Consider the following 25,012-nt stretch of genomic DNA (forward strand, 5'->3'; position numbering starts at 1 on the left):
CTTATGAGATTACAGCTAGCCCTAAAGTAAAGAGTTTGAACAAAACTACTTTTAAAAATTTCATGTATATTGCAAGGGATTTGATATAGGACGATAAATTGATGTAAACCCCAATGATGATAAACAAAATTACCCATTATTTTGTGAAAAACTTTCAGATAAAAACTTTTGACAATATATTTATTATTACTTGGATCTTACACATCTTCTCTAAAAAAGTAAAATTTGTAGAGGGTTATTATATGAAAATGAACGAACTGACCAATAAATGACGGGGGAAATAGCAACCTCTGTCATAAAATCCAATTTCACATTAATTCTTAGGACCAACTATTAAACTTTGAAAGAAAGTTATTAAGCCAACAAAGGAGAGAACATGTACAAGTGTGATTTAAAGTCCAAAAAAAATCAAATACAGCATGAAAATATAGTTTTAGCAATAATGCTGGAACACCATATAAATACTAGTGTAAGCTTTTGGGTAAATATTTTACATTTTCTTCAGATAAATCCTTATTTATTTACTTTACACAACTATACAATGTAAATTTTATTTATAAATATTGTGAATAATACATATTTTAAAAATGTTTCCTGTAAAAAGTTTTTCTACTGCTGCTATGTCAGGTAGGCAATAGACATCAATGGGGCATAAGAGAAGTGAATAAAATGATACATATCCCAAATGATGCTAAACAAAATAACCCCTTTTGATAACAAAATTATTGGTTGAACACTGCAAGTTTGAACAAACATTTCGAGATTTGAAATAAGTACCCAGAGTTTTAAATTAAACAAAAAAAAACTTTGGGTACTAAAATGAGGTTGTATAATTTGAATCTGAGAGTTAAGAAAGTTTTTTATTTTAAATTCACATCTACTCTTAAACTATAACTATAGATGTGTGAGAGTTAACTAATACCCTACTCATTCACATAAATATCATTGTTTGAATGCATGCAGGTAGAGAAAGGACACTGGACTAACTGGTACCCAAATGATTTTACCCCGATATCATAATTTGTTATTTAAAGAAGCTTTGGAATTTGATTGGTTAGTTCAAAACGTTTCAACTGATAGTTAAAATTCAACAGGAATAACTATAGATAAATTATCATAAGATGTCTTATCCCTCAAATCCCTGAACTACATGTCACTTTGTACTGCGTATATCTATGCCACGGATCTAAAGGGATAAGACAATGGCCGGTAAATTAGTGTACTTCTCAATGATAATACACACTATCACCCTTGTAGATGACAATTAATGGTTGAAACGTTAAGACACTGAACTTAATGAACTTACCAATCAAAATTCAAGTCCCCAACGTTGTTAAGCCAATGAATAAAAAAACTTTATTTTAAAACTTTGGGGGACTAGTGTAATAAACACCCCATTGTCCCCTCCCTCCTTGCATCTACGCAGAGAAAGAAAGATAAAAGAAAATCTTATTCTAACCAAAATATAGAACTAGGAGACACCAATTTAGTTTTATTGAGTCCTACACTATAATAACAATATATAGTATCATCATAGATACATTTGTAGATAGATAGATGAATAGATAGGTAGATATAATGTAGATAGTTCTAAATATAGAACTAGGAGACACCAATTTAGTTTTATTGAGTCCTACACTATAATAACAATATATACTATCATCATAGATATATTTGTAGATAGATAGATGAATAGATAGAAGGATAGACAGGTAGATAGATAGATGAATAGATAGATAGATGTAGATAGTTCTAAATATAGAACTAGGAGACACCATTTAGTTTTATTGAGTCCTACACTATAATAACAATATATACTATAATCATAGTTATATTTGTAGATAGATAGATGAATAAACAGAAGGATAGATAGATAGATAGATAGATAGATAGATAGATAAATAGATAGATAGATATATTGTAAATAGTTCTAAAATATTGAACTAGGAGACACCAATCTATTTTTATTGAGTCCTACACTATAATAACAATATATAGTATCATCATAGATATATTTGAAGATAGATAGATGAATAGATAGATAGATATATAATAGATAGTTCTAAAATATAGAACTAGGAGACACCAATTTAGTTTTATTGAGTCCTACACTATAATAACAATATATAGTATCATCATAGTTATATTTGTAGATAGATAGATGAATAGATAGATAGATATATGTAGATAGTTCTAAAATATAGAACTAGGAGACACCAATTTATTTTTATTGAGTCCTACACTATAATAACAATATATAGTATCATCATAGATATATTTGAAGATAGATAGATGAATAGATAGATAGATATATTGTAGATAGTTCTAAAATATAGAACTAGGAGACACCAATTTAGTTTTATTGAGTCCTACACTATAATAACAATATATAGTATCATCATAGTTATATTTGTAGATAGATAGATGAATAGGTAGATAGATATATAATAGATAGTTCTAAAATATAGAACTAGGAGACACAAATTTAGTTTTATTAAGTCCTACACTATAATAACAATATATAGTATCATCATAGTTAGATTTGTAGATAGATAGATGAATAGATAGGCGGATAGATAGATAAGTAGGTGTATTCTGTATAGATAGTTTATAAAAAAAATAGCGGCTGCTTCCCTAGCTTCTAGTGGTCTAAAACCATCAAAAGAATTCAATAAAAAATTTGAAATAGCCTAAAACTATCCATGGATCTAAGTGAAGCTTCACCAAAAAAGGAGAACTCAATCAGTTTAGTAGTTATTGAAATCTTAAGCTTCAGACAAAAAAAACTTATTAATTTATATAATAGGATATGTAGAAAGATATATTGTAGATAGTACTTAAGTAGAGAAAATGTTAACAAGGATGACAACATCCATAAAAGCGAAGCACTGAAACGGCAGGACAATCGGACATTAACACTTGTCTAGTGTCTGAATAATCAGAATATAAAAGTATCGAAAGAGTCGAATCAAAATTGCAAGTAAATTTGTTGAAAAACTGCTTGATACAGGATAATGTTTTGGAAATACTTACATTTTTAGTATATCTATCTCGGACGGACGTACGGACCAACCCTAATTATAGAAAAGCTGCGCTTTTAAAAAGTAATCTATTTTTATTGAGTCCAACACTTTAAAAACAATATTTAGTATGATCATAGATAGATAAATAAAGAAAAAGATAGATAGATATACTATACTGTATAGATAGGTTGATACAAAAATAGGCAGATAGATTGATAAAAATAGACATAAAGATAAATAGGTAGATGAATACTGTATAGATAAGTTGACACAGAAATAGATAGATCTATTGTAGAATGTAGATAAAACTAAAATAGAGAAATTGTAATCTATTTTTATTGAGTCCTGCAATACGATAAGAATTTATATAGTATTATCATAGATAGATAGATACAAATATAGATAGATAGATGGATAGAAAGATACTAGATAAAACTGACAAAGAAATATAATTCTAGTTAAGTTCTATCACTTAACAAACTAGAATAATGTTTATTTGCTGAAAAGAATTTATTTCTTCCTTACCACTGATTCGAGTAGGACTTGCTTTTCAGGTCATATGCCTCCTATTTATGCCATGGTTTTAGGCTATTTCCTCGATCTATTCATCTATAGATCGGTTTATGGTGAATCTATTTTCTGATAAAAACCAGCATATGAAGATTGAAGATTATTGCAAAATATCTATCTATCTATTCTTGACTATTAAATGTTTTTTTAAAGTCAAGAATACATTAATTGTATATCTATGATTTTTGTGTATAGGTACTCTTCAATGAACGAAAAATAAGAAAATTGACTAACACACATTAACTGCACTTTTGAAAATGAAAGAGAATATTTAAAATTTTAATTAGAATTTGTTGTAAACACGTTAAAAAGCTCATAGATGTACTGATGTTTTAGGGCTACATTACGAAGATGCTTCGCCAATTAGATGATCCCTTATAGCCTCATTAATTAACATTTGTAAACATACAAATAGGACAACTACATCACGTATGAATGATGCCTAAATATCTAGCATTCATTTTGGTAAAAATTATACGCTTCCTATATTGTACCTAACTGTTTCAGGAGTCACTATGCAAAGATAGGGCAATTCTAACATGCCTAAAAGATCAAAGCTTCGCTTTTTCAAAATTCTGTAACGGAACAATAATTTAAGATATTGAGAAAATAATCAAAATTGAAGTAATGTGTTTTCCTGAATTGAAGGTCATATTTCTCCACAGGATGATTCCCCTTCAATAACTGAAGCTGATCTGTGTTAGGTAATCTCAATCCTGAAATAGATGTGTACATAGATTAATAGATGATAACCTAATTATAAAAGTAATAGGATGAATATGTTTGTAGCTTAAAATCTTACTAACCGATTGATTTCCCCATTTGAAGTTAGCTTCCAAAGTGATTTTAGGCTATTTTATAAACAGATTTAAATTTTCCCTTCTCTACCCCTTCGAATACATAGGCCGTAGTATTTTTTTTCTCGATGTAGCTACTTTTTTTTGTTGGTAAAATAGTTTTGGTAAACCCCTAATGGTTCTGGGAATCCCCAAATAAATCTGGGATTCTACAGGAAATGTGTAAGCTATCTTTCTTAGAAGAAATAACTACATACAATATAGAAGATGCAATTCTAAAAAGTTTAAGCTATTACTTTTTAAATGCAAAGCTGCTCTAAAATTTACAATCTAAATTTTGTGCTGTTGTAATAATATACAGGTTTCTTTTTACCTGGATAGAAAAGGAAGACAAAACTGATCAAAACACCAAGACCTAAAATAATAATACATATTCAAATACTTGAACCAAAATCATAAATTATTCACACGAGTTTGGTCTTAACCATCTACCTATCCATTTTATCTATCTTTCTTTCTATCTATCTATCAAATTACCTATTAAAATAATCCAAATAAGCTTTGGTCTCACAATCATCAATAGTAAAGCTTTCTATCTATCCGTATGTTACTCTCTCTATCTATCTTTCTTTTTCACCTAACCATCTCTCAATCTATCTATCATAGCTAGAAAAATTATTTACATAAGCCATTCATTGGACAATCATCTTTAGTAAAGCTTTCTTTCTATCTGTTTGCCTATCAATCCACCAACCTATCTATCTATCCAATTATCCATCTATCTATCTATCTTTCATACCTGATAAAATAATCCACATAAGCATTGGTCTGACAATCATCATTGGTGAAGCTTCTTTCTATCACTATGTTTATCTATCCATCTACTTATCTATATATTTGTCTTTAACTATTCATCTATATATTTACCATTCGTCTTACTTAATTAAATAATCAACATAAGCCTTGATCTAACAATCAACATAAGTAAAGCTTCTTTCTGTACATCTGATCACCTATCTATCGATCCATCTACCTATATGTTGTATTTTTCTATCTATCTATCTATTGTATTACTTAATAAAATAATCCACATAATCCTTGGTCTGACAATCATCAATAGTAAAGCTTTCTATCTATTCATCTGTTAATCTAATCTGTTAATCTGTTAACCTAACCATCTATCAATCTATAATAGCTAGTAAAATTATTTTCTATTCATTGGGCAATCATCTTTAGTAAACCTTTCTATCCATCTGTTTACCTATCCATCTATTCAATAATCCATCTATCTATCTATCTTTCATACCTAGTAAAATAATCCACATAAGCCTTTGTCTAATAATCATCAATAGTAAAGCTTTCTATCTGTCCATCTGATCATCTATCTATTTATCTATCTACCTATATGTTGTATTTTTCAATCTATCTTTCATACCTAGTAAAATAATCCACAAAAGCCCTGGTCTGACAATCATCTACAGTAAAGCTTTCTATTTATCCATCTGTTAATCTAATCTGTTAATCTGTTCACCTAACTATCTATCAATCTATCATAGCTAGTAAAATTATTTACATAAGCCATTCATTGGGCAATCATCTTTAGTAAAGCTTTCTATCCATCTGTTTACCTATCCATCTATATATTCATCATTCTTACCTAATAAAATAATCCACATAAGCCTTGGTCTGACAATCATCAATAGTAAAGCTTTCTTTCTATCCATCTGTTAATCTATCCATGTATCTATCTATTCACCTAACCATCTATAAAACTATCATAGCTAATACAATTATTTACATAAGCCATTCATTGGACAATCATCTTTAGTAAAGCTTTCTATCCATCTGTTTATCTATCCATCCATCCACCGACCTATCTATCTATTCAATTATTCATCTATCTATCTATCTTTCATACCAAGTAAAATGATCCACAGAAGCCTTGGTCTGACAATCATCATAAGTGAAGCTTCCTATATGTACAACTGATCACCTATCTATCCATCTATCTACCTATATGTAGTATTTTTCTATCTATCTATTGTATTACCTAATAAAATAATCCACATAAGTCTTGGTCTGACAATCATCATTGGAAGAATTTTTTCAAAAAACTTTGAAACACAGCCTAAAATAATATTAAGTTAATTTATAAATAATTTACTAAAAAGAAGAGTTAACTGTAATTTAGTTGTTATATACTCAAATATTATGAAAACCGGGCCAAGTCAGTCAATCCAAATAAGAAGCAAGTTTTTTTTGGTCTGCCCGTCAAGATTTTCTTTGAACATAATAAACAATATGAAAAATATCAGGACGTGTTGCTGAGGGCATTGGATCTCACATAAGGGATGATTTTGTTAATTATAATTAGGGGAGAACATCAATAAAGATGACATTTACCTGTAAATTTTGAATAAATTTCTAGTGTTTTGGTGACAAAATTATCCAATCGTTCCACTGGTAGACGCCTGTGTAGCACCTAAAATAATCATTATTTAGACCAATTATATTGTTTTGTTTGATATATTTAAGTACAAAATTATGAAGACAAAGGAGATAAATTTAAATAACTATCATTCTGTAGATTAATAAATTATTGATAAAAAAATTAGGACATAATAATAAATTAGTTTTTTATGCAACGAATGTTGTTGAATTTTAATTGATAAAGAACAAAATATCATATTCATTTGTATAGTTCAATTTTATCAAAAATCTAAAAATATTTGAAAAATTTAAAATATTTATTTTATTCGAATTTGTGAAAAGCTTTGAAAATTAAAAATGTGTAAAATTTTATTTTATTTGAGTTAAATTGACCGTGATATTTCAAAGTGGGAATACGCATCCGCACACGTGTTTATATTCGCAATAGCAGAAATATTCGCAATTTGGCAAAATTTCAGAGAGGGAGGGGACATTGGACTGTAAATTATTATGGTTTGCAAACGCTTTACAACCATCTCATATACGGTTGATACATTAATCAAAGTTTGAACAAACTACCAGTGTCCAAACTTTTCAACCAATAAGTTAAATATAAAGTTTAGGTAATTTTAGGTAATGTTCAGCGCATCAATTTATCCTCCAGTGTCTTATCCCTTAAGATCCCCATAAAAAGCCAAAACTATGAGAATAGTAATTTAAAGGGAATCAAAAGAGAAATGGCAGAAAGGGAAAAAGGGTTAAAATAACTGCATCTCCCCATCACAACCGCCTTGTGCAACCTTTCTTTTGGTTCATTGAAAATCAACCAATGGTGTCGCTTATATTAACACAGCCAAGTAGCAGAAAATAATTTAGAAGCAGACGAAAGAGGTCTTTGAAAAAGGAAGGGAGGTAGTTGTCTGTATATACATTTATACCATAGATCTAGGTTGTTCAAGCTTTATATTCTGAGGATGGTAAAAATAGGGGTTTCATAGTTTGAGTGGAGTTAACACCCTATTACCCCCATTCATGGACGTCTATGTTTGCGCTGTTGTAATAGAACAATAGGTAGTTCTGATGATTTATATGCGGAAGTGAAAGTACACTCTATTTTAAAAATCCTTTCAAAATGAATTGAGGAGATAAATACAGAGTTACACACAGATAAAAAGATATTTATGATAAATAGATAGATAGTTAAAAAATAGATAAGATACCTGGGCATAAGGCCAGGTAGATAGATAGATAGATGGAAATACCGACAGATAATAAGATAGACAGATAGGTACCTGTGCAGACATAATTTGATAATGAAGAATAATTCTTGCTGGTATCCAAATTAGATAGATAGATAGACAGTTAGATAGATTGATTGATTGATTGATTAGCCATAGTTTCTTAGGGTTTGGGCCTAAGTAGTCATGGAGTAGGCTGAGCCACTTTTGTATAGCCACTAGGGCTATCAAGCTCCACGTTCAAGCACATTATGACTTGACCCGCTGTCTCATGAGAGCTACTCATTATTACCTCACCCTCGCCGAGTATGGCAGGTGTCCCAAATTAAGTCACCGTAATGAATGACGCTCTCCTCAGAGGAGCTTGGGATAAGGGTAGTACTGATATTATGTACGTGAATATTGAGTATCCAAACTTACCCAATAATCCCCTTCTAACACAACCAGGGGAAGTTGCGTGATTATTATTGCGAATGAGAAATTCGAGTCAACACACGGAGAATTGAACTCGAACTCTCACCACCGTAGTTCAGTGTGTTACCACTGAGCCACGGCGCCCCTACAGTTAGATAGATAGATAGTTAGATAAACAGATAGATAGATTTATTGATAGTCATATATAATAGATATATACATAGATATATAAAAAGATAGATAGATACCTGGGCGGACATAATTTGATAATGAAGAATAATCCATGCGGGTACCCATGTGACCATTAGGAAAAAGTTGCAGATTATGGTGAGACCAGCAAATATACTAAAATACAAAATATAATTAGATTAGAGCAAAGATGGACATTGAGACCTACGGTCAAAGTGATTTAAAGATCAGCTATTAAATGGTTATAAATAAAAAGAATGTATTTAAAGAAAATTTTAAATCACAAAACTTTTCACATATGTGTTGATATCATTAAAAAATAGGGATCTTAAGTTGCATGACAAAAATATGATTTAGGTACATTTCCTTTTATGATAAACAAAGTTACCCCATTTGTAGATTAAACCTTGTGGAAAAATTTGGACATTGCTGAATTTTACATCCCAATTAAGATTTGACAAAACCTAAAATGTGAAAATGTACGGAGGACCAATTAAGTTATTAAGTAGATTCAAGAACAAAAGACCAAGTATTATGAATTTTTGTCAGTATGTTGAATATTCACGAAAAAGTGCAAATAATACAAGTAAAAGACATTTAGCAAACAATTTTAATTCATTAATCAGAAAATGGAAACATATTAAAAGAAATCTTCCAAAGCAAAATAATATTTATGAGCAAGATATATGTATGATAATAAAACGATGCTTTTTAGATAAAAACATATCTTTAGCACCATAAATTACATAACACTTAAAGCAAACATTATTTTTTTTTACTTCAACATCATATAACATAATACGTAACTTTAAAATTATACGGGAAGAGGGTTAATGGGAATTTTTTTTGTCAGAATAGCATCCCTAGTCCCTGCATTATTATAGAATCCTAGTCTAAATAAACAAACATAGCTTCAAAGTTGCACTTGTTTTGATAACATCTTCATCTGATTTATGTTTTCAAGATGAAATTAAATCAAATTTGTCCCCCTTTTAATATGGGACAAAATAACATGGTTTTAATTTTTGCACCTCTGTTTTGATATTGGTCTTTTTGCATCTCTGTTTTGATATTGGTCTTTTTAAAGGATGACAAAATATATGGAAGGCAAAGGTTAATCATTAAAACAAATATACAATGTTCTTTCTTGTAAGCTGCAAAAATAAATATTTGGAGGTGTCCTTTAAATTTTTATGACTAATTAGGTAAAACATACAGAGTATTGATCTACTAAATGTATCTTGAAAAGCAAAAGGCTTGATACATATGCTATGCATAAACAGTTGAATTAAAATTCTGATATCCCTGTTTAAAAGTAACATATTGTCTATATGTCTGCCTGTCCATACCAAAGGATCTAGCTAACCGCTAAACCAATATGGTTCCCCAATCACAGTTATGGAATCTTGATCACAAAGAATTTTTTATCCAATCTTGACAAGTGAGGTATTTTTGGAAAGAGGAATATACATAGAAAACGTCTATGTAAATTGGAAAATCCGCAGAAATCATATTTGCAAGTTATTTGCAAAAATCTGCTATGTTAATTTGCAAAATTAATTTCATGCCTTAAATGACAGATTTAGAAAAAAATCTTTTTATGAAATGTGTTTATCTATAAGTTTAGAACATAATTAAGGCAAAAAAATTTTTTTTAGTGTTACTTTTTTCACCTTATATATGAAAAAAGCAGTTTCTCACATTTTATGATAAAAAAAGGTATAGGAACAAAAAATATGTTTTTTCTTGGTGTAATAATTGGCATAAAATCTATCATCCTGAATGTAAAAATCAGATATAGAATCCTTTTTAGAGCAAATATAGTGCAAAAAGTAACTAAGACATTTTTGCAAAGTACAAAAATCTAAAGAAAATAGTTCTTTTTGCTTTTGATATACATATCAGATAAATGTATATAAAAATAGTGATCAAAAACTATAAAACATGGTATAAGTTTTTTCAACACTGTCATTGATTAAATTTCACTTTAAGGTTTAAGAATTACCGAAGTAGTACATATAAACTCTTTTTATGAAGTAATTAAACAAAATAAATGCCAAAAAAACCAACTACAAAATGGTCTACTGCATTATAAAAAACGCCTAATTGTTGATTTGAATTTCTTTTGTTTAATAATTTAATAAAAAGAGTTTTTATGTGCAACTTTGGTAATGAGTAAACTTAAAAGTGCATTTTAATCTATGATAGGGTTAAAAAAGTTATAACTTGTTTTATAGTTTTTGATCACTAATTTTATATACATTTATCTTATATGTATATCAAAAACAAAAAGAACTATTTACTTTAGATTTTCATACTTTGCAAAAATGTCTTAGTTACTTTTTGCACTATATTTGCTCTAAAAAGGATTCTATATTTTTACATTCAGGATGATAGATTTTATGCCAATTATTGTGTTTACATCAAGAAAAAACATATTTTTTGTTCCTATACCTTTTTTTATCATAAATTGTAAGAAACTGCTTTTTTTATATATAAGGTGAAAAAAGTAACACTAAAGAAAATTGTTTTGCCTCAAGTATGTTCTAAACTTATAGATAAACACATTTCATAAAAGATTTTTTTCTAAAAAAGTCACTTAAGGCATCAAATTAATTTTGCAAATTAACATTGCAGATTTTTGACAATAACTTGCAAATATGATTTCTGCGGATTTTCTAATTTACATAGGCGTTTTCTATGGATATTCCTCTTTCCAAAAATACCTCACTTGTCAAGATTGGATAAAAAAATCTTTGTGGTCAAGATTCCATAACTGTGCAATGCAATGAAGCTTCTAGATTCTAAGAAGCCACTAGTATAGTAAATTAAAAAAGAAATAAATACCTAAAGCATCTAATAGCTGTAATACTTGAAACAATGGATCCAAAGAAAGCAGCCGCCGTAGTAAGACTCGTCACTAGCATACTAAAAGAAGCGTGCTGTAGAGTGAAGCTCACCAACTCTTCCAGGCTTGGAGTTTTCTCGTTCATCTAAAACAAGCAAAATTATATCTTAAAGTTTTGACTAAACTATTAGGAAGGGAAGTGACCTGTAAGTTACACTAGTGCCCAAAGTTTTATTACTTATTTATCTTTATCGTTGGCTCCAAAAGTTTGGGTACTTTAAATTAATTTTGGTGGTTGGTTCTAAAAAGTAGTATAAAAGCTAAAATATTCAATAATATTTAAATGTTAAAATTGCATTACTAGATGTACTAATATACATACATAACCACAAAGTAGAGTAGCGGTGCTTTTTAGAAATGATAATACCTTAAAAGATCTGAGGCTTTGATTCCAAACTTTACACAGGATGAAGGTATCATCAGTTCCAACACCTAAAGAAATATTCATTATAAGAGTATTTGTCTGCTTGTATGTCATTCTGTAGGTCTGTCTTTTTGTCTGTCTGTTTGTTTGTCTTTCTTTCTGTCTCTTAGTCTATCTGTTTTTAATTTTGCAAGTTTGTCTGTCTGTTTGAAATTCTATAAATATATGCTTTGTCAATCTATTTTTTTCTTGAACTTCTTTTAATGTTGTCTGTCTTTTGTTATTTTAATGTTTCTGTCTGTTACTTAAATACCATACCTAATGTTATGATAACAGCCAAGATATTCATGAAGGGAAAGAACTTGAGGTTGAAGATGCAGGTGTAGATAAAGTATGCAGTCAGGATGGCGAACAGGATGGAGGTCAGGGCTGCAAAGGTGATGGTCAACGAGCTGGTAAAGCTCCACACTGCAGAAGTTCAGTTATCAAGTTTTTAATTCCAATTTAATTTTCTATTATACAACAGAAAATCATGATCAAAAAAATTTCACATGAGGAACAAAGCAATACAAAATTTTCCATGTGTAACAAAACTTCTATAACTTTTAGCAGTAAAACATTTGGGTTGAGCTTTTTGTGGTTCTGTTATTTTACAATCATTAGAATTACAGTAGAGTTTAAGCTTTAATGAATATAAATGTGATGTTGTATAAAGCTAAGTTAATTGGATTAGGGTAAATTGTATCATCCAAGTATGAAGTTGTAACTGTTCTTACTTTTTATGGTTTGTTCAACTACTTTGATACTTAAAATCACAATTATAACTCTATGTTTTAAAAAAACATAATAGAGAAAAAATAATATTCAGTAGAACAATAATTTTCAGAATAAATGACAAATTTTTTTAATTCTTAAATTTAAAATTTAAACAATATATACTTTCATTTCTATGATTTCATAAAGGCATTTGACATTGTATTTTCTTAAGTAAAAGAACAAAATTTAAATAGAAATGTTGATCATCTGAATTCTATCTTTATCTCTCTTGAAGTCCTTGAAGAGACAATTTTAAGTTATGTATTGTTAATTGAGTAAAAACCGGCTATTTGTAAATTAGCCTATCTAATAAACCATGTATTAACAGCACCGAACTTTTCCGCCATTCTTAATTAGCATTGCTTATCATACTGAAATACAAACATACATCTTATAGACTAAAACTAAAACCTCATCTGGAAATAGTAATACAAATGATATAAATGCAATGTGACATGATCTTATTTTATTAGCAGCGGACATATGATCAATATCAAATATAACACAAATAACATGATAACATAATAATCAAAATATCAATATATAAAACAGCGGTGGGAGATGAGTGCATTGATGTTGGTCCCGGACTCGAACCTGCAACATCAAATGTTTAACATTACTTAATGTTTCTTACCATCTTGTTTCCTCCTATGGGCTCTTCGTTCCTTTTTTGTCATCTTTAACAACTGCAATTCATCGTAGAGTTTGTCATTCTCCACACGCAGCGACTCCTTGATGTCTGTTAATTTATCCGCCAGTCTATCAGCTCTATTGTGCGCTTCCTTCAAGTATCTGTTTTCATCCTTCAATTTATTCAACTCTGCTTCCATCTTAACGTCGCGAGCCTCTCTGACGAGCTCGATCTCGAGGCGAAGGCTCTCGACCTCGAGCTGATACCGCGTCAACTCCTGGCATTTAGCTGTGTATAGCTCCGCGATCTTGGACGTTACCTTGGAAGCTTCGCGCTCTGTTGAGTGGGGGTCGTCTTTTCTCGGCATCCTGCTGACTCTGTTCAAGAGCCTCTCCAGGGCTGACACCGAGTCCGGCGTCCTGGCACCTCTCGGGCGGGCTCCCGAAACGAGGCTGTCGGCCCTCTCCCGGGACAACGTCCTGTGGCTCCCCTTCCTCGTGCTGACGCGCCTTGACGCGCTTCTGGTCCTGCGACCTCTCCAGAGTCCACGGCTCTTCAGTATGGAAAGGATCCTCTCATCCTCGGTGTACTCTGGCGTCATCCCCAACGGACAGGGGATGGGCAGCGCCTCCTTACTCGGTTCTCTAGGCAGCCTGGGACTCAGATAGGCATGAGAATGATGCTTCTCCGTCCAGGTGGTGTTGACCACCACTGCTGCACTGCTGGGAACTAGGCCTAGTGCTGTCTTATTCCACCATTCGTTATACATCTCGGCGAAGGTGAAGAGCTGGTTGCCTCTAGGCTTCAGGTACAGCTTATGGAGCGAAAGCTGCTGGTCGCCCGTCTGGGCTGTATACATACGGATCCAGCTGTTGAGGTCACCCAAGTCGCTCCAGTAGCGTTCGTTGTCCGGGCAGTACCTCAAGGTGCTCCATGTCACGCGGTGACGGCCCGATTCTAACGAGGCCTCCGTCACTGCCTTTATCACCGAGGTGATGTCGGCATAGCTTTCCTCTAGAAAAAAAGCTGTTAATACATCAACCGTGATGTACATTGGCCTCTCCTCTCTCTCCATCGCCGACAGGAGCATCTCTCCGAATTCCTGGAGAGATTTTTCCTTCAGGTGAATGTATTTCACCTTAGCACCAGCTGGGGTCTCCAATTCAAAGTCCGAATAATGAAGGTGGATGGGTCCAGTCTGCTTGACAACCTTCGGCTCGTGCTTGTCCCAGTCCTCGTCGGAGCTCTCCTGCACGCTCATGTTGCCGCTGTCTCTTCTCTCAGCCATACTGAAATTTTTGAAAAAAATTAGATTCTTTGAAAAGAAAACAATTTTTGTGAAAACTTGAAATAGCTTAAAACATTAGTTATTGGGAAACGGAAAATTGTAAAGTTTTATGAAACCTTTGGGAATTGTTTGTAGGAAAAATAAACTACTTTTTTTGTTAAATAGATCTTGATTGTAAACACAGTAGAGAGAGTTAGGAGATAACAAAAAAAACTTTTGGATAATGTTAAATTATAATACTAAACTTGATAAATTTTATTCGTATTTTAATATTTGTTGTAAAAAAATTCAAGGAACAAAATAATTTTTAGAAAATGACAACTTGTGTTCAACTTTTATTATCATAATAGCCGCGATGACTTTTTGAAAAATATTTGTCAGTGATTTTATTTTTAAAGATATAAAACGACAAATAATGGTTTGAATAAAAAATCTGAAATAGAGAAAATTGCCTAAATTAAGAATTTTTGGATAAATTCTTTACCTTGGAAACTCGAGATGATTTATTTGGAAATCAGGAGGTTTTTTGCTGTAAAACAAAGCGAAAACTGATGCTTTATTTCGAATAAAACACATGAAAAGTCACTTTTTTGAGAAAAATAAAATCCAATGGTAATGAAACACGTCCGATCAGATCCGTGGTTGGTTAAAAAAGAACTTCCGTTATTGTGAAAAATGCCGCGTATTGCGCTTTCGTTAGTTGTTGCGTCGTAGTTGGAAAAAAAGAAGTTTAATTAGCTTACTTCCGTTGTTTTGTATCTACAACGTAACTCGTAGTTATTTTAAAGTCGTCTTTGTAATAGTTTTGATGGTATGGGATTTACCTTTCAAGTGGTTGTGAAATTATTTTAAACTTTTGAAAATATTAAATTGAATTAATTATTTGAACATGAAGAAAATAAAATTTGAAAAAAATTTTTGTACTATTGAAAAATTAAGGTTAAATTTCATCTTTGAGAAGACAAAATTTAATATTTGTTTGAAAACTTAATTTTTGATAGCTCTGATGTATTCAGAGCCCAGTTTTCCAGATTGTAGGATCATCATGAGCTTTGTGGGATTTACACCTTTCTTTGTCAGGATATCCGCGGCTTGAAGATCTCCTGGCACCCAGACTAGTTTCTTGATGTCTCCTTCCTTCAACCACTGCTTCACCATTCCTATTTCTCTTCTTAGCCTCCTTTCACTGACGTCAGTGGAATTGTGAGTAGCTTCATAGGCGTCTTTGTTGTCCACAATGGCTATGATGGGGAAATCGTATTTTTCACCCATGATTTCTCTCAAGAACCATCTTGTGGCTATTGACGCATCTATGCCTGTGGTAAGGCTCATCGTTTCTGCTGCAAGTGTGGAATTGGTGACTCTTTGGATCTTGTTTGATCTCCACTCGATTGGAGCGCAGTCACCTGTGATTGTATTGACTAGGAACATGATATATCCCTGTGCGCTATCGACCCCGTTGTTGAGGTTGCCAAAGCTAGCGTCTGTAAAAGACCAGATTTCTACATTTTTGAAATCCTTGAGGTTGCTGATTTTTATCTTGGCTACGTCTTTGAGTTTCATCATGGTTTTCCTTGCAGCCTTAAGATCAGCTACCTTGCCTCCTTGCATTTTCGTTGATGTCTCAATCATCTCAAATGCAATATCTGGTCTGGTGGCCCTGACAGTCCAGTTTATGGCGCCTGTCATTTGTCTTAATAGTGTTAGTTCCTCAGGTGTCATATCCTCGTTGACTTGGCTCAATCTTTTTGCCTCAATTTGAGGAATTCTGACTCCTTCCACATATTTCTCTTGATCAAGGGTGATGCCATCTTTTGTTTGATTGAGCATGAATCCTGTATACATGAAGGATTCACTTTCTGACTTTCCCATTTGGAAAGTTTCAAGAACTTGGGGTAGAATTTTCTTGTTGAAAAATTCAGTGCCACAGTGAATAAAATCATCAACATGTAGGCCAATCACTCCTTCTAGTTCTCCCTTTTCATTGAGAAAGTAGAAAAATCCTGAGTCATAGGCTGATTTTTTGAATCCCAGTTTTTCCAATCTATTCTTGACTTTTTCGTACCATTTCTTGCTTGCATCTTTGAGACCATAAAGACATTTCTTTAGTCTCCACAGCTTCTTTGTCAGGTTTGCTTCTTTTGGAGGTTTTACCAGAACTGTTCTATCTAGTTCATTCCCTTGAAGAAAAGCAGATTTTACATCGCTTGCACTGATTTGCCAGCCTTTTGTTGCAGCAATGGCTAGAATTATTCTCAATGTATGTTTATGCATGGTTGGTGATTCCTTGGGTACATCATGAATCTCTTGAAAACCCTTAGCTGTCAATCTTGCTCTCACTTCCTCTCCTTTCATGGTAAGCACCCACAGTGTGGTTATGTACTCTTGTCCCTCATCCTCTATGATATCGTAAGTATCAAAGTGTTGTAGTTTGTCCAGTTCTTTTTGTTTAGCTTCCAGTGCTTCAGGAGTGTTTGTTTCATCCTTCGCTACTAAAGTGGCCAATACTTCTTCCGGAAGATTTTTCTCTGAATTGTCCTCTCTCTCTCTCCTTTCAACCCTTGGTTCTTCCACTTTTCTAATCTCCAGATTTTCGATATCGTCACTTAATACTTCACCATTCTCAAGACTGAAATTATACCAGTTTGGGTACTTTCCTGTTCTTTTGCAACTGCTGGTGACTGTTGCATTGTGCCAAGTGCCATCCAGCTTGATTTGTACTTTTTCTGCCTTTTTGAGTATAGTTACTTGTATTTTGTGAGATTTGCTTTTCTTACTTGGTCTACCAGGCTTCTTTTTTTCTTGTTGTCCTGGTTCCTCTGTGTTTATATCTTCATGGCTATTTTCAGACCTATCATCTGTAGCATTATCTTCTGTTTCTGTGATTTCATCTTCAATTTGGGCAAGATCGTATTGTGAGATTTCCTGAGTGTTCTTTGTGTGTGTTTCCTTTTCTTCCTTGCTGTCAACTTCTTTGTTTGTTGATTTATCCTCTGTTTTTGTGGTATCTCCTTCTTCTATTTTTATCTTGGCAGCTAGTTCCGGTTTGACTGGGTGCAGTCTGTTGGCATGAATTTGTCCAAAGTACTTTCCATGTCTCACACAGATCACTTTGCCATCTTGGTATACCACTTTACCTGGTCCTAGCCATCTGTCATCAATCTGTCTTCTGTAATAAACATAGTCTCCAGGACTGTATATGTGTTGTGCGGTTCTCATCTTTGTTCTGAGTGCTCTCTTGAGTTTCTCACAGTTTTGAGTTTTCATGTATGCGGCTCTGCACTCATGTAAGGCTTTCAGTTGGTCTTCTAGTGCTTTGCTGTGACTCTTTGCCTCCAGTACATTTGGTGGTTCGTCAATAATGTTTGGAATGTTTGGTTGTCTTCCAAAAACTAATTGGAATGGTGAAAATCCATGTACTGTTGACAGGGAGTTCTTGGCTGCACATGCCCACGCCACTGCACTTTCTAGATCGATACCAGGATTGTCTGCTTGTACTCTTACTACAATACCATCTGCCAGTCCATGTACTTTCTCGCAAATCCCATTACTATGGGGACTGTATACAGCAGTAGTGAGAACTTTGATATCTAGTTTGCTCATAGCTTCCATCATTATTGAACCTGTGAATTCTGATCCATTGTCTGTCAGAATTTTCTTTGGCTTTTGGAAGTATCTAACCCAATGTGTCATAAAGGCTTTTACTACTTCCTCAGGTGTCTTTGATTTTAGTACCGTTCCAACGGTGTATCTTGTGAAATAGTCCACCATATAAAGAATGGGTGTGCCTTTTAGTATTTTTAGGTCCATTGCTACACACTGGTTGAAATCATTAGCAAGTGGGTATGCTACTGATGGTCTATCTGGTAATCTCTTCTTCATGATGCATCCTTCACATCCGTCAATGATCTTGTCTATCATTTCATCAAAGTGATCATGCCACTTGTCTGCTCCTTTGAGAAGGTCTACAAATTTCTCTTTGCTTCCATGCCCAAATTGCTTGTGCAATTTAGTGAGCATCTTGTATTGATCTCTAATTGAAGCTTTCTCTAGATCAATTAGCATCACATGTTCCATGACCATTGAGTCTTCAGCATCATCTTGTCCAAGGAGGTTTATGATATAGTGACCTGCACTCGTGGTATGTAATTTGATGGGTTTTCCATTAGCTGTGGCTGTGTCATTGATTAAGTTTATAGCTATGCCAAGCTTTTTCATGTGATCTTTGGATAAGAGCAAAGGTATGTCTGACTCTATCACATCAATGGATAGCTCATGAATATCATTAGCAATGATAACTGGAATTTTGTATATTCCTTGAGATTTTAGGGATTGTTGGTTACCAAAAGTAAATGAAGTTTTACTTTTATGTGGACCTGAGAGAAGGTGTTTTAAATGCTTTGGAATAGCTTCCATGTATATTTTTAGCCATTTCATACCTGTTACACTGCTTGAACAGCATGTGTCCAATGCAGAAGCATTTAGTGCTTCAGCTGTGAATTTGGATAGTTCATTTTCATCGGTTGTGAAAAAAATGTGTTTTTGAGTATCATCTTCAGCATCCCTTTCTGCTTCTATCTCCTTTAGTATGTGTTCCGGAATGTCGTCTTCCGTGCCTGAATTTTCGCCTTCTATTACAAACGCCTGCCTATTTGTCCTCTGGTTCCTATTAGCATTTTGGTTTTTGGGATTGTATGGGCAATCTCTTTGTAAATGTCTTATGGACATACAATTTCTGCATTGTAAAATGCGTCCCATTGCGTCTTTTGAGTTTATCTGCCCCCCTTGGTTTGAAAAATTATTATTGCCCTTATAGTTTTGGTTATTTCCCCCATGGGTGTTTTTGTAGTTACCCTGTGAACTTTGGTAATTGTTCCCTTGTGAATTTTGAAAACTATTTCCCTGCTTACCCTTTTGGAAATTTTTTCGTTTGGTCCAGGCAGCGAATGCCTCTTCGTGTTGTGCCATAAAGGCATCTGACAGGGTGTCAGATTTTTCTTCTTTATTGAGGCCAAAGACATTAGTGAGCATGTCGAACATTTTTGATTTAACATTTTCGTAGAGTTTGTCGTCATTGGATAGATCGACTACAGAATTTAGTAATTCTATTTGCTGTGCCGTGAGGTTGGCATTATTCATAAGAAAACCTGCTTTTATGTCCGTGGACAGTGTGGTTAAACCTGCATTTTCCGCTTTCGCTACTAAATATTCAAAATGTTTTGCGTATTCCGCAAATTCTTGCCCTTGTTTACGGCGATAATCAACGATATCACGGAGACATTGAAATTTTAACGATTTTGACGGTTTACCTATATGCGTATCTAAAAATTCTAAAATGAGGTCTACGCCGTTTTCTGCTGCCGCTATCGTTTCTGGGCGATGCTTTTGAAAAAGCTGACGCTGTATGTTATCACCGAATGATTCGTGTGTGTTTTTTATACCAATTAGGAGTAACGCTCCTCTTTTTGACTTTGGAATGTCAGTAATAATGTTCCATAATGTTACATTATCTTTGTAGTCTGAGTATAGGGAGTAATCAGAAAGTTTGGGTGCTTCCTGAGTGATTTTAACTTCAGTCATTTTTGGGGAGTGAGATGAGGTTTCAGTATTTTGGAAAAAACTTCGCCTCTTATTATTATTAACAACCTTTTTCCTTTTGATTTTATCTACACAATCGTGTATGGATATACGGTTGTACTTTTTGTCTTGGATATGACGTGGTTTCGTCCTTCCCATTAAAGTGTTGTTGGTTTACGCTACTATGGAAGGTTATTATCCTTGCGATCTTTTTTTGGGAAAAAAAAAAATCCGATTGTAGTGAAATAAAGTTTGGATATTTTATTTTCGCTACTTGTTGACACTGTGTGTCCTTGTTGTGCGTTAATTAAAAGAAAATAAAACACATAGAATATTTCTTTTATTGATACAAAATATTATTTATTTATTTAAACACAACTTGACTATAACTATAACAACTATGTTTTTGTAAAACAACAAATGTTTATGACAAAACAAATTTTTGTAAATCATGCACCGGCCTTACTACGGGCCTAATAATTGGAATAATTAAATCACTGGCCTTGCTACGGGCCTACAGTTTATTTCAGAGTATGATACAATGCACTTTTGAAAATAATCACCGAACCTCTACGGGTCTAATCTTTGGAAAATTAAATAGCAGATAAAGTGGTGTGTGTTTTTACATGGTTGCCGTAGATCTTTTATAAAAAATACAAGCTGCTGCTACTATTTGTTAATTGAGTAAAAACCGGCTATTTGTAAATTAGCCTATCTAATAAACCATGTATTAACAGCACCGAACTTTTCCGCCATTCTTAATTAGCATTGCTTATCATACTGAAATACAAACATACATCTTATAGACTAAAACTAAAACCTCATCTGGAAATAGTAATACAAATGATATAAATGCAATGTGACATGATCTTATTTTATTAGCAGCGGACATATGATCAATATCAAATATAACACAAATAACATGATAACATAATAATCAAAATATCAATATATAAAACAGCGGTGGGAGATGAGTGCATTGATGTTGGTCCCGGACTCGAACCTGCAACATCAAATGTTTAACATGTATAAGAATGTAAAAGTAGATAATGTTGAGTGGAAGGGCCACTTCCCTCACAGAATCAGATAATTGAACATCATTTGGCAAAGAATAAATCCTTGTAACCAAAACTCTTTAGAATTCTTATTCAGCTTTCTAAATTTCTTATTTTTTCTAATTAAAACTAGACTTTTGGGTCTAAACTTTTGGTCTAATTTTTTATCCAATTCAATGTAAACTTTATAGCATTAAACTTGTAAACCAAATAAAACCATTTATAGATCAAAGAAAAATAAATGAAAATGAGTTATTTAAGCAAACAAAATTTAGCATAAATGGATATTTAAATCCCAAGGTATTAAATGATCGAGCGTTAGCTCATCATTTAATACCGAGGGATTTAAATATCCATTTATGCTAAATTTTGTTTGCTTAAATAACATTCTATTGCAACAAAAAGGTGATGTTAGCAAATAATTTCTTGAATAAAATCATAAAACGTTTTTTCATTTAATTTTTATTTTTTTCACTGTTGTGTTTTTATTTGACATTAAAAATAAAAATCATAAAAAATCTTCCAAATCAAAGAGAAAAAATCTTTGAATTATTGGTCAATTTAGTTCAAAGATTTTTTTATTGTAAAAAGTTAATTTTTAAAAAATATTTTAGAAAAAAAAATCTTCTAACAAAAAAAAATTATCATAATCCAAGATGGCGTCAATACATGTAAAATAATATTTTCAAAACAAAAATTAAAACTTGAATATCTTTTTTCACAGATTGAATTTCAAAAATCGGTCTGACAGTTTTTCCAAAGTCAGTATGATCTATCGAATGAAAAAGGTTTGAAACTGATAGAACATTTCTTTATACTAAAACATATTTTTTCTCTTGTTTTTTCCCACACTTCCAAAAAATGAAATTCAATGAAAATTAAATGGTTCCCACACTAAAAAAAAGTTCCCACGGGTCCTAAAAATGAAATTAAATGAAAAACATATGTATCATTTAAATGAAAATTAAATGGTTCCCACGCTCAAAAAATTTTCACACACATGAAATTCTTGAAAAAACCTAATTAATTGAATATTTAAACAAACTGAATATCGCGTTTTTTGCAATGGAATGAAAATTTAATCTTCTTTTTGGGTTTAAAGTTTTAACTTAAAAATGGCAGAAAGGTTTTATAAATTGCATTTGTACGGCTCATTTGATAGTAAAGAATTGTGATAATATGAGAAAAAGTTCAATTTCTAATACAAAGTATTATTCTTGCATAAATATTCCATATTTGAGAATATTCTAAACTCAAGCTGAAACAATAAATCTGTGTGTGTGTGTGTGTGTTTCAATTTGTAACCATATTATAAATCAAGTTTGATTTCACTAACTTTCAGATTTAACCACAGGGCTTAAATATTAAATGGTAAAAACAATTTTCCACTTAGAAATAAATTAAACACTTATATATAAATTATTTTCTATGATCTGTTATTTAATCTGTTAAGACTTTGTTCTTTTTGACAGAACTGATTTATATCCTAAGAAGTTGAGAGCAAATTTTATTATTTTGCTGGAAATGTTATATTATTGACAATGTAATGTAGCTCACTGTGGAATGATATATTGCCTACACCCTTTGTGCTTTATCTTCTCCTGTGTAGTGTCTGCCAAATGGCCAATAAGCAAGTTTGGTATTTTTAGATATTTTGTCACAAATAAAATACTGTAATAAACAGGGGGCCTTATACTATAAAAAGTTACATAAAACAAATGAACTTTTATTATGGTTAAGTTGTTGTACATTCTATAATGGATATAATATAGAGTTATCTAAGATGCTATATAAGAATATTAGTTAAATTTTTTTCTGAAAATCATCATAAAACTATTATGTACACTAAAGATTGTTTAGTAATTCCTCCATCAATAATGTCTATAAATGTGTATATTGATGTTGTAAATTTAACATTTTATTAAAGTCATGACATATATGAACCTTTCCTTATAAAAGTAAGGAATATATCAGTTCATTTCTTCTCCAAACATAGACTAGAGAACATTTAGTAACCTTAATTATTCAATTACCTAGTTTGTAAAAACCTATATAGTGCTTGTAATGGTTTCACTTAATGGTTAGTGCTCATTAAATTACTCCCAATAGAGAATAAGCTTTAAAATATACTTCTTCTACGTATTATGTAAGAAAACAGATAGTGATATTTCATCATATAAAAAGTTTACAAAAAGTAAAAACAGACACAAAAAATAGTTACTTTGTTCTGATAGGTAATGTCATTCAAAATATGTTTTTTTTTATTTTATAAATCAACTTTTTTTTATATTAGTTTAGTATCCTAACATTATTAATTTCTCTTAATCATATCAAAGAATTTTAAAAAGTTTATGGATTTTTTTGAAACAAACTTTATAGCTTTGATTTAACTTAGCAACAAGGTATATAACCTGTCAGGCTTTAAATGCATCATGTTCCTTTCATCAAAGATCTAAAGTTCTTTATAAAACAACTCTTGAATGAACTATCACACCACATTAACCCAAATTATGTGTTTGATAAGTTGGGTGACACCATAAAATCAAACAAATCTAGACCCAACTAGCAAAGTGTTGACAATTAGGCATTTCTGGGCAGCTAGGATATTGCCACCATTAACCATTTTCCTGTTTTCTCAATCTATATGTATACAAGTGCTAATGCAAAACAGCTGAGCTGAGCTGAGTTATGGCATATAAAATTATGCTTAGTCAAACAGAAACATAGATTATTGTATTATTGAAAGAGGTGTCTGCAACATTATAAACTGATTACTTAAAACTAACCAGTTCAATTGTATCAAATCTTTTATTAGATTAGCTTCAATGCAGGAACTCCTTTACATACATTACATTCATATGCATGCACAAACACATATTTACATAGCTGTGTACCAGAAAACAAAAAAAAAGAAGAAATTAATCATTTAGCAAAAGAAGAGGTTCATTTATTTCTATTGGTCAATTTGACAGTAAATATATATATTATAGAATAATATAATATTATGAGAGATTTTTATGGCAACACATATTTAATGACTATTTTTAGAATTGCTTTTTGACTGTAAAGAAAATCTTTTAGCAATTCTAGCAACCATTTTGGTAACATTTTGACAATGCAATGGAGAGTGATAGTATCCCATTTTCCATCCACAAATCATAATACCTATTTTTCATATGTTTCTAAACATATGTGAAGTATTTGGTGGTGATTTTTCCATCCCCCAACAAATGATATAAACTTGAAAATGTTCCTGAGATAAAAATGAGAGCCACAGCCACAAATAGAAAGTTGGCGTCTTCCAGAAGGTATTTATTGAACAAACTGTCTTTTATACCTAGATATATGTAGATATATAGATAACTAGTGTAATGGATTACTAGTAGACATATCTAGATATAGATTGAAAATATTATACATACATATACTTAAGTGAATAGACAGACACTTTGATAGGCTTATATAAGTCTATCAAACTATCTGTCTATAATTATATAATTATAATAATTATATATAATTATATTAATTTATAGATAGACGGTTTAAATTAAATTAAACCTACTGCCTCATATACCATGATAGAAAAAATAATAATTTGTTTCATAGATAAATAAATGAAAAAATACATAAACAATAGAGGACAGCCTTTTGATATTTAGATAGACAAAAATACCTATAGGAAAAGAAAGATAGATAGATAATTAGAGAAGCA

General features: G+C 31.8%; 1 protein-coding gene across 1 annotated transcript in view; it reads right to left on the reverse strand.

Moving 5' to 3' along the window:
* Nucleotides 1-4,160: 4,160 nt before the first annotated feature.
* The window catches only part of LOC145324087 (protein dispatched homolog 1-like), a 69,435-nt gene continuing 48,583 nt past the window's right edge, over nucleotides 4,161-25,012 (reverse strand). Inside the window, exons 14-22 of the mRNA XM_080166712.1 lie at nucleotides 24,554-24,637; nucleotides 12,252-12,401; nucleotides 11,937-12,001; nucleotides 11,509-11,654; nucleotides 8,721-8,817; nucleotides 6,794-6,872; nucleotides 6,441-6,518; nucleotides 4,764-4,805; nucleotides 4,161-4,309 (exon numbers count right to left, since the gene is read on the reverse strand). Of these exons, the coding sequence (XP_080022838.1) occupies nucleotides 4,161-4,309; nucleotides 4,764-4,805; nucleotides 6,441-6,518; nucleotides 6,794-6,872; nucleotides 8,721-8,817; nucleotides 11,509-11,654; nucleotides 11,937-12,001; nucleotides 12,252-12,401; nucleotides 24,554-24,637 (890 nt within the window). The remainder of the gene's footprint in view (nucleotides 4,310-4,763; nucleotides 4,806-6,440; nucleotides 6,519-6,793; nucleotides 6,873-8,720; nucleotides 8,818-11,508; nucleotides 11,655-11,936; nucleotides 12,002-12,251; nucleotides 12,402-24,553; nucleotides 24,638-25,012) is intronic.

Source organism: Acartia tonsa, chromosome 7 (genome assembly GCF_053477335.1).
Source record: "Acartia tonsa isolate MP-2025a chromosome 7, ASM5347733v1, whole genome shotgun sequence".
Taxonomy (NCBI): Eukaryota; Metazoa; Arthropoda; class Copepoda; order Calanoida; family Acartiidae; genus Acartia; species Acartia tonsa.